Consider the following 13,682-nt stretch of genomic DNA (forward strand, 5'->3'; position numbering starts at 1 on the left):
CTGTCCCACCTATCTGTCCATGGTGTGAGACGCCTCCTTTGTGAAACCCTGTGCTCCTCATATGCTGGGATCCAGGTCTTTTCACTCCTGGGTGCCCGGCACCAGGTTGACCCAGAGCAGGTGCAAAGAGACTGTTTAGTGAGTGATGAATGAACCAGAGCTCACCTGTCTCTCAGTTGCCCATTTTCAGTTTAAAATTCACATGAGACTGATATATAAAACTGACTTATTCATTTCCAATGGGGATATGTCCATCTTCCTCAACAGGAACCTTTTTGGGGCCAGATTCCAAGTCTCTCAGAACAAGGGTGGGACACTTTCTGACCCTCAAGCTATTTTTAAAAATACCCCACAGGGACTCTGCATACCCCTCTTCCCCCAGCCAAGATATAATCACATTGGCGGCAGGAAAGGCTTCAGGGTTGGGACACCATAGACTGTGTTGGAGTCCCATTTCTAACAGTGACTTTGCTGTATGATCCTAGACAGGTCATTTCTCCCTCTGGGCCTCAATTTCCTTATTTGTTTAATGGGGATATCCATCCTTGGCTCTCTGGGTGTTTTGAAACTGGAAAGGTATGGAGAGAAACAGCTCATCCATACTCAGGCTCTGGGACCAAAATACAATCCCTACTACAAGAAACCTGGGCTGTTTGGCTAGGCACTGGTGATACGGTGGAGGGCAGAAAGTGGTAGGGTAGAGAATGGGATGAACAGAAGGGCTACTCTTTCTGCAAATCTTCTAATCCACAGCTCCTAGATGGCTTCCTACTCACAGGATGACGAATGCTGTATATCAAGTGCAATCTCCTGTGATCAGTCAGTAGGGCCTGCTAGGATTACTGAGATAAGAAAAATAATAAAGCTGCAGCCAAGCCCAGAAATATCTGCTTTAGGTACTAAAAGGACAGGAAGTGGCATGTACTTCACATATGTGCCATCCATAAAGGCTAACCTCCTTGGCTTGGTGTTTGAGCTCCAGACTTATCTTTTCTCCAAGGGGTGATAAGGTCAGGATCTGTAAGTCTGTAATGGAGCAGACAAGCTGTTTTCCTCTGTGGGGCCCCAGAGGCAGGCCTAAAATTGTGGAAGCAATTTCCCTCATCCTTGTTGGGAGCTGCCTAACATGATAGTGAGCTCCCTGTCACTGGAGGTATTCAAGGAGAAACCGAACATTTTTAAAGTAGTAAAGGCGATTCTTATTCAGAGGCAACAGTGCATAGATCTCACTAGATGATCTTGAAGGTTCCTTCCTGTCTTCATGTTCTTGGATTTGACTCTCATGTGAAGGGTTATCAGTGCCATTCCAACCAACTTCTCGCTCTGGCCTGGGTGCCCACTCAGAGTCCAGGACAGGAGTACTCATCGGACCAGTCGGAGCAGTGTTGCACGTGGTCCCGGCAGAGGCTCCTTGGGATACAGCCACAATACTTGAAGACAGTTGAAGGGCAGCGCCACCAACCAGGGCCACAGGGTGGGCACACAGTCACTAGGGGGACAAGAGCCAATGGAGTAGAAGCTGCAGCGTCCTGGAGTGTGCCAAATACCAGGACACTCCCTAGTTCTAACACCTGCCATGGCTCCCTAAAGCTCCATGCCACCTGGCATAGGTTGACTGTATTCCTTATTTCCCTGTGGGAGAGAGAATCTAGACCCCAACTCATAGGCTGTGTGACCTCAAGCAAGTCTCTGACCCCATCTGAACCTCAATTTCCTCATCCGCTCAAGGTTGTTATTAAGCAAGAGTGCCAGGCACATGGTCAGTGTTCAAATATTAATGCATATTGTCTCCCCAGCCCTCCCTCCCTCCATCACCCTGACTCAGCCACACCAGCCCACTTAGGACTCCCTGAGGATGTCTCGCAGACTTCCCTCCTTCGCCCTGTAACTTTGACCTCCAGCATTCTTCCCTACACATCCAGCCTCTGCCTATTGAAACCTTGTCCATTCTCTGAGGCCTGCTTGAACACCAAGGGAAGTCTCCCTTGATTCTTACCCCCTCCCCCCACAAAACAAAAAACAAAAACAAAAACAAAACCCTTCCCAGGTCCTCAGCACTTCCTTTTGGCATTAGTATGATGTGAGTCCTAGGGGTGGGACATATATTTGACTTCGGATTGTCTCCTAGCAGAACCTGGCAAAGGCCCAGCCCCTAACAGTGCTCAGACAATGTTTGTTGATTAAACATAGGGGGAAGAGATTGAAAGGAAACCAGGGCAGTGAAAGGATGCCAGTCTTGGAGCAAGGAGGCCTAGGCATACGCCCAAGCTCCTCTCTTATCATTCATTGTATTAAATCCTTTCTCTTCTCTGGCCTCAGTTTACCTACATATAAACTGAAGCCAGTGATTCCTGCTTTCTTCACAGGGTTATTGGGAGGTGCAGAGGAGATGAGAGAAACCCAAGTTCAAATCCCACTTGGGCCATGTACATATTCCTTGCATGATCACCCTCTGAGTCTCAGTTTCCTCATCTGTGTCCTTGAAAGCAAGTTCCCCACCACAGAAGTATAAATCTCCAGAAGAAGCCATAGTGTGTGCTAGTGAGCACCCTACCACTGGAGGCATCCAGGCAGGGGTGGAACACTTCCTCCTAGGATGCAAAGAGGGGATGTAGTGAGGCAACTTTGGAGCTTCCCTGGTCAACCTCTGCCCTCTGACCACTGCCAGGCCACCTGCCCCAGCCCAGCCTGTGTCCAGACCCCCACCTGGACTCAGTTCATCTGAGCAGTCCCCGCAGTTGTTGGTCCCATCGCACTTTTGGTCCGAGTAGATCCAGGAACCCGGGTTTCCACAGCGGACCACGAGGAAAGTGGGGAGGCTCTGGGGCACATCTCCTACAGAGGGACAGATGAGGCAAGAGGAAGTCCACATCTGGCCACAGCTGTGTCAGGGTTATCTGGAGGTGGACTGTCCTGGCCACCCTAGCAGTTGCCAAACGTGAGGTCACCATGCATCCATCTCAGGAAGGGCACAGGAGAAGGTTTCCTGGGGAGGAGGATGGGTCAAGGAAAGAGGAGTGTTCTTTCCCTTTCCAGCAAGATGCCCAGAGAGGTTGCCTCTCCCTTCCTCCTTCCCTATTCAGCTCTTCCTCATCCCCACCACACAGCATTGCCTGAACTAACACTCCCTCCAGAAATATCCTCCTCCACACCTATCCACTTCAAGTTCAGGTTCAAGTTTCTTCACCTCCAGGAAGCCTCCACCAACTGGAACATAACAAGAATAAATGTGAAGTCTTGCACTTGGGTCCCAGAACTCAGAACTCAGAGTATATGGGTTCACATACCTTATGAGAGGGAATCAGAACACCTTTCTTGAAAATGGGCTCTGTGTTAAGCAGCAGTGTGACAGGGCTACCAAAAGTTAACACGAACTCGGGCCACATCACTAGAGGTATAACTCACACCTGGGAGGGGAAAAGCCTTTGTTTCTTGGACTAGCCAGAGCTGATCGGAAGTGTCATGAATGGTTTTGGGGCCTGTCCAGGGAGAGGGACATGGGCAGTTGGTATGTGCTCTGTGAAGTGCTGGGAGTGAGGAAGGCCTATCACAAGGGGGATGACTATGGGATTTCAGAGTGTGGCCCGGGGAAGGGGACACTCAAGGGGGGCAAGAAAGCAATCTCCAAATCCGTGCAGTCCACTGTCATGGGAGATAGATTAAAATGTGGTTCATGGAGTTGATGAGAGGGCAGAGCCGGAACAACTCAAGGATGCTACTGGGAGGCAGCTTTAAACTCAGAACAAGGGAGACAATCCTATGGAAAAACCCTTGCAATGATGGGTGCAGCTGCCTCCCATCATTTGTAGCAAGCTCCTTATCTCAGGAGTATGCAAGTAGAGGCTGGGTGGCCTCTATTGGCTTTGTTATAGAGGGGTTTGGGCATGAGCTTGGACCTGGACTAGATGACTTTTAAGATCTTTTCTAATCTTGAGGGTCCACGATTCCCCCCAAATCTCCCCCACCCCACCCACTCTAACTCACCAGGCTCTCTCCCTCCTACATGGAAAGTTCCCTGGTTTTTCTCTCCTAAGAACTGTCAGGTCTTTCAGGTCTGGGATCAGATCTTCCCATTCATTCATTCACTCATTCCACCATTAATTCAGCAAATCATTCCAAATATCCCTGTGTGTTATGCCCTGTGCCAGTCACTGTGGCCCCAAGATCAAATAGACCAGGCCTGCCCCAGAGGAATTCACAGCCTGATGGCCATGGCAAATGTGCCAGTCAAGAGTGACAACCAAGATGACTAGGGCTGGGACACAGGGAAGTACCGGGGCTGTGGCAGCCCAAAGGAGAGATCTTAACCTCGTTTGGGAGTCAGGGAAAGCTCCCTGGTAACTCTGCCACGAAATTTGAATACAGGTTCTCTGGGCACGGAATGCACAGAGTGAAGGCATTCCCTAGTGTGGGCACGTATGTATGTATGTGTGTGGGTGGGGGCAGGCATTCCTAGATGAGGGCACCATATAAACAAAGGCCTGAGGACATGAAAGTACCTGGTAATTTCAGGGGTGGTTGAGCTTCGATTTGGCCGCAGGGATAGCTGGAGTCAGGAGGCAACAACCAGGGGGCCCTGGAAGGCCCTTTTGGGGCAGGGGCAGGACTGAGCAGATACTCACGGCACAAGGCTTCATCCTCATCCTCGCCGTGGGGACAGGTGCGGACACCGTCACAGACTCCGCTGGCTGAGATGCAGTTCCTCCGGTCATGACACAGAAAGCCTGTCCTGTTCGTCAGCGTCACGCAGGCCTGGGCCCCTGAGTGGGCAGGGGAAGGCCCCAGAGGGTCGAGGGCGGTACTCACAAGGCATCACCAGGTCCCTGCCCCTGAGCCCCACCCTTAGTTGGCCTGAGGGGCTGAGCAGTGGGGAGAACCCTGGGCTGGGTGTTGGGGGCCAAAGTCCCAGTTCTACTGCTTGCCAGCTGAGTGACCTTGGCAGATGACTCAGCCTCTCTGAACCTCAGGTTTCTTGTTTGCAAAATGGGGATCGTAGCACATACCCCATAGGACCATTGGGAAATTTTACATAACCCCAGGACATAGAATGTGCAGAGTAAGTCTTGGTTCTCTCCTTTACAGAGAGGTTATTGACGGTCTCATGGCAGGCTCCAGAGAACACGGCTCAGTCAGTGAAGGGATTTTGCTGGTGGAGCGCCTAGTGCCAGAACAGGTTGTCAGAAGCAATATAATGGGGCTGGCTGGGGACTGTTATGCCATAATTTCTTACATCTAGGTATAACTTTCAGGTCTGTAAAGCATTTTCACATTTTTATTCTACCGTTTCCTCAAGCCCCTGTGAAGTATCATCATTAGCCCCATTTTATAGATGAGAAAAGGAAGTTCTCAGAGAGGTGGAATGGGTCCAGTCACACAGCTAATAACCCAGGCCTGCTGACTTGGGTTTTTCCCAAGGCTGGGGCTGCCTTCCCAGAGTCCAGGAATTATGGGCAGACATCTAAAAATGTATGTCCTTCTGAGAGTCTTCCTTTCCGTCCCACTGAGGGATGCCCCAAACAATTAAAGAGAAATTGGCAGAGCGAGCTGGGAGGTCACCTGGCTCCACCGGCCATGCACATGTATACACATGCACACAGGTTGGAAATGGGAGTGGGTTTGCACTTGTGTGTTTGGGCATATGTGAACCAGGTCTGAGCTCCAGGAACTGCCTTGGCTCGTGTGTGTCGGGGGAACTGACTCTCAGAGACACTCATGTTGTCACATACCCACACGTACACACATCAGTGCACACGCCTTCAGTGCCTGTGTTCCTGCACAGGCACGTAGACAACTGTAGATTTTACTCCCTCTTCCACCTTGCCCCCAACACATGCCTGGCTACAGAGCCATCTGTCAGGAAGGTAGATTGGTGACACCCCACCCCCAGCTCAACTCCCTTCCCATGGCTCTCTGGATGGTCATCTCCCTTCCCAGCGCAGCCTTTGCGGCCCTGGACACCTGTCCCCACCCACTGCTCTAGTCCATCATGTCCCCTCGCCTTCTTGCAGTTTCTCTTTCCCTTCATGTTCCTCCCGTCCAGGGACTCTACACATGGTGTGCCCTGTGCTTGGGATGCTTTTCCTGCCACCCTCTCCACTAACCAATTCCCACTTAGCTTCATACCTCAACTCCCTTTCACTTCTCAAGGTACCCACCCTGACCCCTAGACTGGGTCAGAGCCCCTGTTCCAGACTCTCAGAGCCCCATTACCCTCGCCTTAATGTGCTTATTTAATGTTCATGTCACTCTCCAAACTGTTAGCTCTGTGAAGGCAAGGACAGACCGTGTTGGGACTCACTACTGAAGCCAGGTCAGAAAGGATGTATCAGACATACTCCTGTCCTTTATGGTGGAGACAGACGCAGAGATGGATGGCACCACCCAGGACAGCCAGGCTAGGGAAATAGGGAATGTGTGGTTGTAGGGCTGAGACCAGGCTTTTAACCAACCTGAGGAAAAGGGGAGGCTTCCTAGAGGAGATGGGTCATCAGAGCTAGGTCCTCTCAATAGCTCATACTACAGATGTGCAGATGGAGGCTCAGAGACATGTATATGTCAGTGTGTGTGCTCACATCTATTTACATACCCTAAGGAACTGTCCAAAAGTCATTTCATGGAGAAGCCAGGCAGAATCAGGTTTCCCCCATCTCTCTGTTCCTCCCACCTGCTCCCAGCAAGTCTGACCCACCCTCTCTTGACCACCCTGACCTGGCATATGTGGTGGGGGTCCAGCGATGATGATCAGCGTGATCAGGGCTGCAAGAGTTATCAGCAGAAGCAGCACGGAGGCTGAGAGGCAGGCCCCTTGGCGTGAGTAGCAGAGTGGGCTGCAGCCTGCTGTGTGGATCAGGAAATCAGTGATGGAGTAGCCAGTGCTGGGGCCCAGGGATCCTGCTCCTCTGGCTCCTCCTCCAAGAAGCCTTTCCCCACCTGGGGGTCTAGAGACAGGAAGGGCTTCCCTGGAGGAGGGGGCTCCCAAGCCCACCACGATGCTCTCGGTTCTACCTGTGGGCCCAACTCCACCAAGAGCCCATCACTGGACCAGGTCCAGTAGCTGGTGAGTGGCAGTTGGGTTGAGGGTCTCAGGTCTCTACTCCACCACCCTCACCTTCCTGTCCTTCCAAGAGGCTGTCTCCTCAGGAGGCAGGCAGAGATGGACAACTGACTATTAAGCCCCTACGACAGGATAAATTACTATAGCAGACCCTTCATGGCCATTATTTTTATTTTTCAAAATAACTTTTACTTTATAGATGAGAAAACTGAGGCTCAGAGAAGACGAGGTCCAGATCACCTCTTGCAGAGCTGGTATGTGAATCTCCACCTGCTTGCCACCAAAACTGGGGCCCTTTCCATGCTGTCAACTGATTGTGTATTCTGCAGCCCTTCAGGAGGCTGATTGGAATCCCAGCTCCAACCCTTCCCGACTGGGCCCCAGTGAGAGGTCACTTTACTTCTCTGTGCCTGTTTCCTCATGTGGAAAATGGGGGTTATAATATCTACATTAGGGTTGTTGAGACAATTAAGCCAGTTAATATATTAGAACAGTGCTTGGCACATAGTAAGTGCTATAAAAGTTTAAGATATTGTTAGTGTTTATTGAGAACCTAATAGGTGCCAAGCTATATCCTAAACACTGTGGAAATAACAATAATAGGAGACATCCTGCTTCTTAAACTTACTTTGCTCCTTTAATTTGGCTTGCTTGTGAAATGATAAAAGAAAGCTTTATTGAGGACCTACTAGGCGTCTTGCTCTGTAGAGGACACAAAAGCAGTGACAGCTCAGGTTGCCTTCTGCAAGTTTGCAGTTGCACTTAGAAGACAAGGTATGGACAGGTTAAAAGAAGAGTGTGAGCGCAGCTGAGCCCCAGTCCTCTGAGCCCCAGTTATCTCAGAGAAAGAGGTAGGAGCAGGTCTGATGAATCTGTGTCCCCAGGGCCAACCCAGAGAGAGGCACAGTAGGTGCTTTGTGAACACTGACTCAGAGATCCGGGAGACAAGGGCAGGGCCCCTATTCAGGTCAGTTCGGGTCATTTCCATCCAATCTAACCACATTTGTGGAGCTGCCTACTCTGCTTGCCTACCAATCAGACCTGTCCCTGTGTAGCTCAGAGAGCCAGGTAGTAAGTGTGATTAAGAAAGCATGAGCAAGGTACCATGGGTGCTTGAAGGAAGGTGGGATTTCTACAGGCAGGTGAGGGGAGGGTGCAAGGAGAGGGCATTCTAGGTAGACAGCATAGGAGAAGTAAAGGCCTGGTGGATGATCTGTGGGGGACAGCAAATGGCCTGGTGTGGCTGGAGCCCAGGATGGGTGTGCATTGGGAAAGGGGATATAGTAGGAGATACAACATAAATCTAAAACCGATGATCCCCACGGCCCAGTCAATGGTTCCCTTGTTGTCCGCTAAACATAGCGTAAACTCAGGTAACCAGGGAGACAGCGTGAGGCTAGGCAAGAAATGCCTCCTGGTCAGCCAAGCATTGCTCCTCAAATATTTGTGCAGCACAGGCTGTGGGGGCAAGATGGGGCCACAAGAGAGATTGGAGACAGAATTGCCAGAACCGAGGCCCACGGCCAGGTGAAGACATTGTACTTCAAAGCCAGAAAGAACATAGGTGCCAATTCTCTCCCCAGCCCCATAGGGAGATGGGGGAAAATGCGGCCATTTGTTCTATAACCATGCCCACGATGAGCCAGAACTTGGAAATAATCAAACGCCAGTGTGGAGCAACAAAGTCACCGGGGTTTTGCAGAGGGATCCCAATTTGAATTCAAACCTTGTCTCTCCCACCTCCTACTGATCTGGGATCCCAAACTCATCTGCCTCATCTGTCATTGCCCCATAACAGGACCTCCCTCTCAGAGCTGTCCTGAGGATTAAAAGAGACCATACAGTGCCAAGAACATAAGAGGGCCTTGATCCTTTATGGCTATTATCAGTATCTACCTCTCTGGGTCTGTTTCCTCATTAATCAAATGTGGGCCAAGATAGGGCACCTAGTAGATGCTCAATAAATGTGTGTTCCTTCCTTCAGACCGTCCTGGTCACATGGTAAGTGGCACATAGTAGGTGCTAAATAAGTGTGTGATCTCACCTACTTCACCCTTTACAGGCAAAGAGAATTGCCCAGGTCACCCACTGGGTCAGGTATTTGACTCCAGATCTCTTTCCTCTATAGGTTACAGGTGGACACCTGTATGGACTGTATGTGGTGCAGAGCCTATGGGGTAGACAGCATACAAATGCTTGTGCATGGAGATAATGAACAGCCCTCTTAACCAGATGGCTGTCAGCATAGCCAGCCTGGAAGTTGGGAGTAAATGATATCAATAAAGGGGGCAGACGTCTGAGGGACAGTGGGAGCCTTAGGGAGCACTCTTTGTGCCTCTGTAGCAAAGGCCCGGCTACAGGGAACCCCACCTTAGGAGGGGGCTCACAGAGCACGAGTCCCAGGCCCTCCATCCTTTACCTTCCCTTCCAGGGAGGGCTTTGGTCCCAGCGACAGCATTGCCGTTGACATTCTCCTGCCCAAGAAAACAGTGAGGGGTGGGCCTCGGTGAGGTGAGGTCCAGCTTCAGGGAGCCATACAGAAGAGTTTTTCACAAAGGTCACAAAGAGTCTTAGGTGGAACCCCTCGCTCCTCACTCTCCAGCTTGCTGAATTCCCCAAACTCATTACACCTGCTTCACATTTTCATGTCTTTGCCTGTACTCTGCCCTCTACCCGAAATGCCTTTGCCTCCACTGCCCACTTGGCAAACATTTATCCTTCAAACTAGCTCAGGCAGCTTCTACCTAGGGAGACTATCCCTGACGCCCCCTCCCATCATGCCGATGGCTCCTTCCCCTGGCCTCCTGCTTCCCTCCCAGAGCCCACCACCTGAACTGGGTAGCTGGTTCACCTGTTGGGTCCCCATACAAGCTGGGTGGGAGGATTGCTGAGCCATGGTTGGCTCCAGGTGAGGAGCTATGTCAGGGCAGCTCTTACCTGGGGGAAGATCTTGTTCATGTCTCAGGCTCCCGGTGACCAGCTGGTCTCCTAGCACTGGGGCCAGTGCAGGGTAGTTTCCCTGCTTTGTCACCAGGGGCATCCAGGAGGAGGGAGAATAGAAGGCCCTGCCTGGCCACACCCTCCCTGTGGACAGTCCCCTCCCAGGCTGCCCACGTAGAGGAAAGGGCAGGAGGGCCCTGCTCATTCCCAGCCCTTTCCCACTCTGCAGTCTGACAGGCAACTGAATACCAAGGGGGAATTCTCATCCCACTTGACAGAAAAAGAGCCTGAGGTTCAGAGTGAGAAAAGTCCCTCAAGTCACACAGTAGGAGAGAGGAAGAGGTTAGAACCTAAAAGCTTTTCAAGACATGTTTTTTCCTCCACATCAATGATGAGACTAGAGGATCTCAGGCTGCCTATCTGCATAAAGATCCAGGCAGAAATACCCAGAATTAACATTCCAGTGGCTGAAAAGCAGCAGTGGCTCCCTCTACCTTTCTCATTGGCAATATCTGGTAAAGTTGAGGTGTCCATAGAGTGTAAACACACATTTTCCACTGAAATTATAAAGCAGATATAATCTTAAATTATTTTCTTTAAAAAAATGGCCATGTGTATTTAAATTTTTTGAGAGATGGTGCCTGTGACAGGAGAGGGGTGGGGCAGGTTGCTTACCTGATTAACCCCTTCTACCCATCCCACCGGTTATGTGTTCTCCTGCAGCCTACTCCCTCTGCTGAGGAAACCAAGGTCCTGGGAGCTTAAGGGACTGGTTGGAGGCCCCAGACCAAAGGAGGAGAGGTATCTACCTCCGGAAATGAGCTTGGGGGTTCCAGGGAGGGTCCTTCTGCAGCCTATCTCTGATGCTCATGGGTTGTCTAACCTGTGATCAGCCTTTTCTTTTTTGTTGGGATATAAACTGCTGAGTCCATGAGGGTCTGAGGGGGTGGGAGAGGATAGAATGGCAGGGGCGGCTCTCAGGGGCAGCAGCACTGGCAAGGGCTAAACCCTAGGTCATGAGAATGGGGTCTTCATGAGGGCCCTGCCACTGGCTCTGGCTTGGGCAAGTCACTCCCCTTCTCTGAGCCTCAGTTCCCTTGTCCAGGGAATGAAAAAATTAGACTAGATGAAGGAGGGGTCTCAGTTTGGGGATCCCCATAATCAATTCCCAAGGGTTAGGGAATTGGAGTATTTATTTGCCAGCTCTTGCCAGTCATTGGCTGAGAACTGCCAGAGAGTTTTAATTCCACTGGCCTACCTTAGGCAACTGATGCCATCGTTGGCACTTGCAAGCCCTGCCGATGTGTCCTGAAATGGAAACGGCTGAGGGAAATGGACACAGCATCCATGGGATCTGCTAAAGACGCTAACTAGATTTCACCTTGCATTTGATTGCAGGGGTTGTCTGGAACAGGGGGTTCAGAAGTTATTCTGAGGTCAGGACTCAGGTTTTGTAATTGACTAGTGATGTCTGCCATAGGTGTAAGAGTGAAGAGCGGTGTCATACCGGATAACCATTTGCCATTTCCTGATCAACTTGTGCCCTTCATCTCTGGCCTTCCTTGCCCCTGTGATTCTTAGTGTTTCTTTATGAAAAGACTCTCCACGGATGTGAAATATCCCTTCCTCTGACTTCTTGGTCCAAAGCCACATCCAACTATGCTGGAAGCACTGCATCTTTCCAGGGCTCAGGCTGTCACTGAGAACCCTTGAGTGAAGGGCAGCAGGGGGTCCTGGCAAGATGGAGAAAAGGCCCTGGTGCCTCAGGGCCTGAACTTCCTGATGTCACAGCCAGGATATACGTTGGAGAAGAAAGGGCTTGCGCTGCCTTGTACAATCTCCACCTCTATCCTGCTGGGCTCCCTTGGCCTTGTCTGGGGCCTACTTAACCCTTACCTGGGCAAACCTCTAGAAAGAGCAGGAACTTTGGAGCTGATAGTCCAAACAGTCCCATCACTAGTTGTATGACCTCCTGATAGGTTATTTAACCTCTCTAAGCTTTCGGTTTTCTACTCATTCCTGAAGAAAGGCAGTACCCCAGTAGTTGGACTTTTCTGTCCTCCCCACTCAATGCCAAACATCTAACACCCTGCCAGGCCTGCTCTCTCACTTCAACCTTTCTCTTCTTCCCCATTTTCCTCCCCTGGAAAAATAAGTTTGAAATTTAAAATACAGAAAAGCAGGAAGAATAATGTAACAAAAATCATGTATCCACCATCCAGAGCTAATGAATGTTAAAATTTAGGGGGTTTTTTTGCTTCAGATTTTTTTCTACTAAGTATAGAAAAATTGAAGGTGTCTTCTCACAATTGTATTCCCTTTCCTCCCTTCCCAGAGTCAACCAATTTCCTGAATGCACCGTGTATGCTCTCAGTAATTTTTTTACACACAGCTGCTCTTTCTAGACATACACGCACACACAGAATCACACTCTATGGGCCCTTAACTTTACCAGATATCGCCAAAAGGCTCTTCCAGGTGACTGTACCAATGTGCACGCCCATTAGCAGTTTGTGAGAGTTTCTATCTCTCCAGCCTTGAAAATTGTCAGACTTTCTGACATCTGCCAGTCTGGTAGGTATAAAATGGTGTTTCAGTGTGGCTAATCTGCATTTCTCTAATAATTCCTACTGCTACCACCAATCACTAACACTTATTGAGCATTTACCTTTGCCACATGCTGTACTACATGCTTTACATTATATTAACTCATTTAGTCCTCCCAGCCACAGATGGGTATTATTATCGTCTCCATTTTACAGATGAGGAAACTGAGGCACAGAGATATTAAGTTACTTGTCCAAGGTTCACAACTGAAAAGTGGCAGAGCCAGGACACAGGCCTGACTGGCTAAAAAGATCACACCTTTACCTCTTCCCACGCCCTCACTACTCAAAAATGTGGTCTTCAGAGCAGAAGCATCACATCAACTGGGAGCTGCTTAGAGGTGGGTCTCACCCCAGACCTACCAAATCAGAACTTGCATTTAATAAGATCCCCAGATTTGAGTGCACAATTTGAAAAGCCCTGCTCTACCCCATGCTTTTAGGCTGCCTTTTAAAAATATATTGGTCATATAGATTTCCTCCCTGGTGAATTGCTTTTTCCTATCTCCCATTTTCTATGCGTGGTTTCTTTTCCTTATTGATTTATGGGTTTCTTTATGCTAAATTTGAATAATTCGTTACATGGGTTCTACGTCTCTCTCCTTCTATATAGATTGTCACTTGCTCGGAGTGACTTCCGCGGGCTCCCTCTACCTTTCTAAATTCATTTTTTTTTGCCCAGAACCAGGTATAATTCTCATTTCACATTTTTGATTCCCACTGTTCCCCTAGATTTACCCTTCCCCATATTTCCTGTGGACTAGGGCTCAATCTTAGTGTGGCTGTGGCTAGGGGAAAAACTCTGGACATGAGATCAGCAAACCTCAGCTTGAGCCAGACAGACCTGGGTTTTCATTCTGACTCTCCCAAATTAATGCTTATCTAATTTAAGTGACCAGTTGTAGCCTTTCTAAGTTTCAGTTTCCTCAACTGAAGAATGGGGATAAGAAAACTTACCTCAGAGAATTGTGGTAAAGATGACATGAGTGCACATATGTGAACACGTTCACCCTTTGAGGTGCAGAACGTGTCCTAGATGCCTTGGCCTGTTTACAGTTACAGAGAGATCTGATTGAGGGCTG

The 13,682-nt window shown here is 49.7% G+C and overlaps 1 protein-coding gene across 5 annotated transcripts; it reads right to left on the bottom strand.

Moving 5' to 3' along the window:
* Positions 1-209: 209 nt before the first annotated feature.
* On the bottom strand, positions 210-10,159 carry LDLRAD1 (low density lipoprotein receptor class A domain containing 1). 5 transcript variants are annotated; one of them, XM_039886858.1, is made up of 6 exons: positions 9,992-10,115; positions 9,474-9,528; positions 6,709-6,837; positions 4,623-4,760; positions 2,707-2,835; positions 210-1,489 (listed from the first exon to the last, which is right to left on the bottom strand). In XM_039886858.1, exons 1-6 carry the CDS (start codon positions 10,010-10,012, stop codon positions 1,341-1,343), a joined length of 621 nt encoding a protein of 206 aa, XP_039742792.1. In that variant the 5' UTR covers positions 10,013-10,115; the 3' UTR covers positions 210-1,340. The 5 variants fall into 5 exon arrangements, with proteins under 5 accessions (XP_039742792.1, XP_039742798.1, XP_039742783.1 ...); XM_039886864.1 differs by having other exon boundaries at positions 6,709-6,834; positions 9,992-10,086; XM_039886849.1 differs by lacking the exon at positions 9,474-9,528 and having other exon boundaries at positions 9,992-10,149.
* Between the last annotated feature and the right edge of the window lie 3,523 nt (positions 10,160-13,682).

The sequence above is a fragment of the Pteropus medius genome, unplaced genomic scaffold, assembly GCF_902729225.1.
Source record: "Pteropus medius unplaced genomic scaffold, Ma_sr-lr_union100, whole genome shotgun sequence".
NCBI classification, from domain to species: domain Eukaryota; kingdom Metazoa; phylum Chordata; class Mammalia; order Chiroptera; family Pteropodidae; genus Pteropus; species Pteropus medius.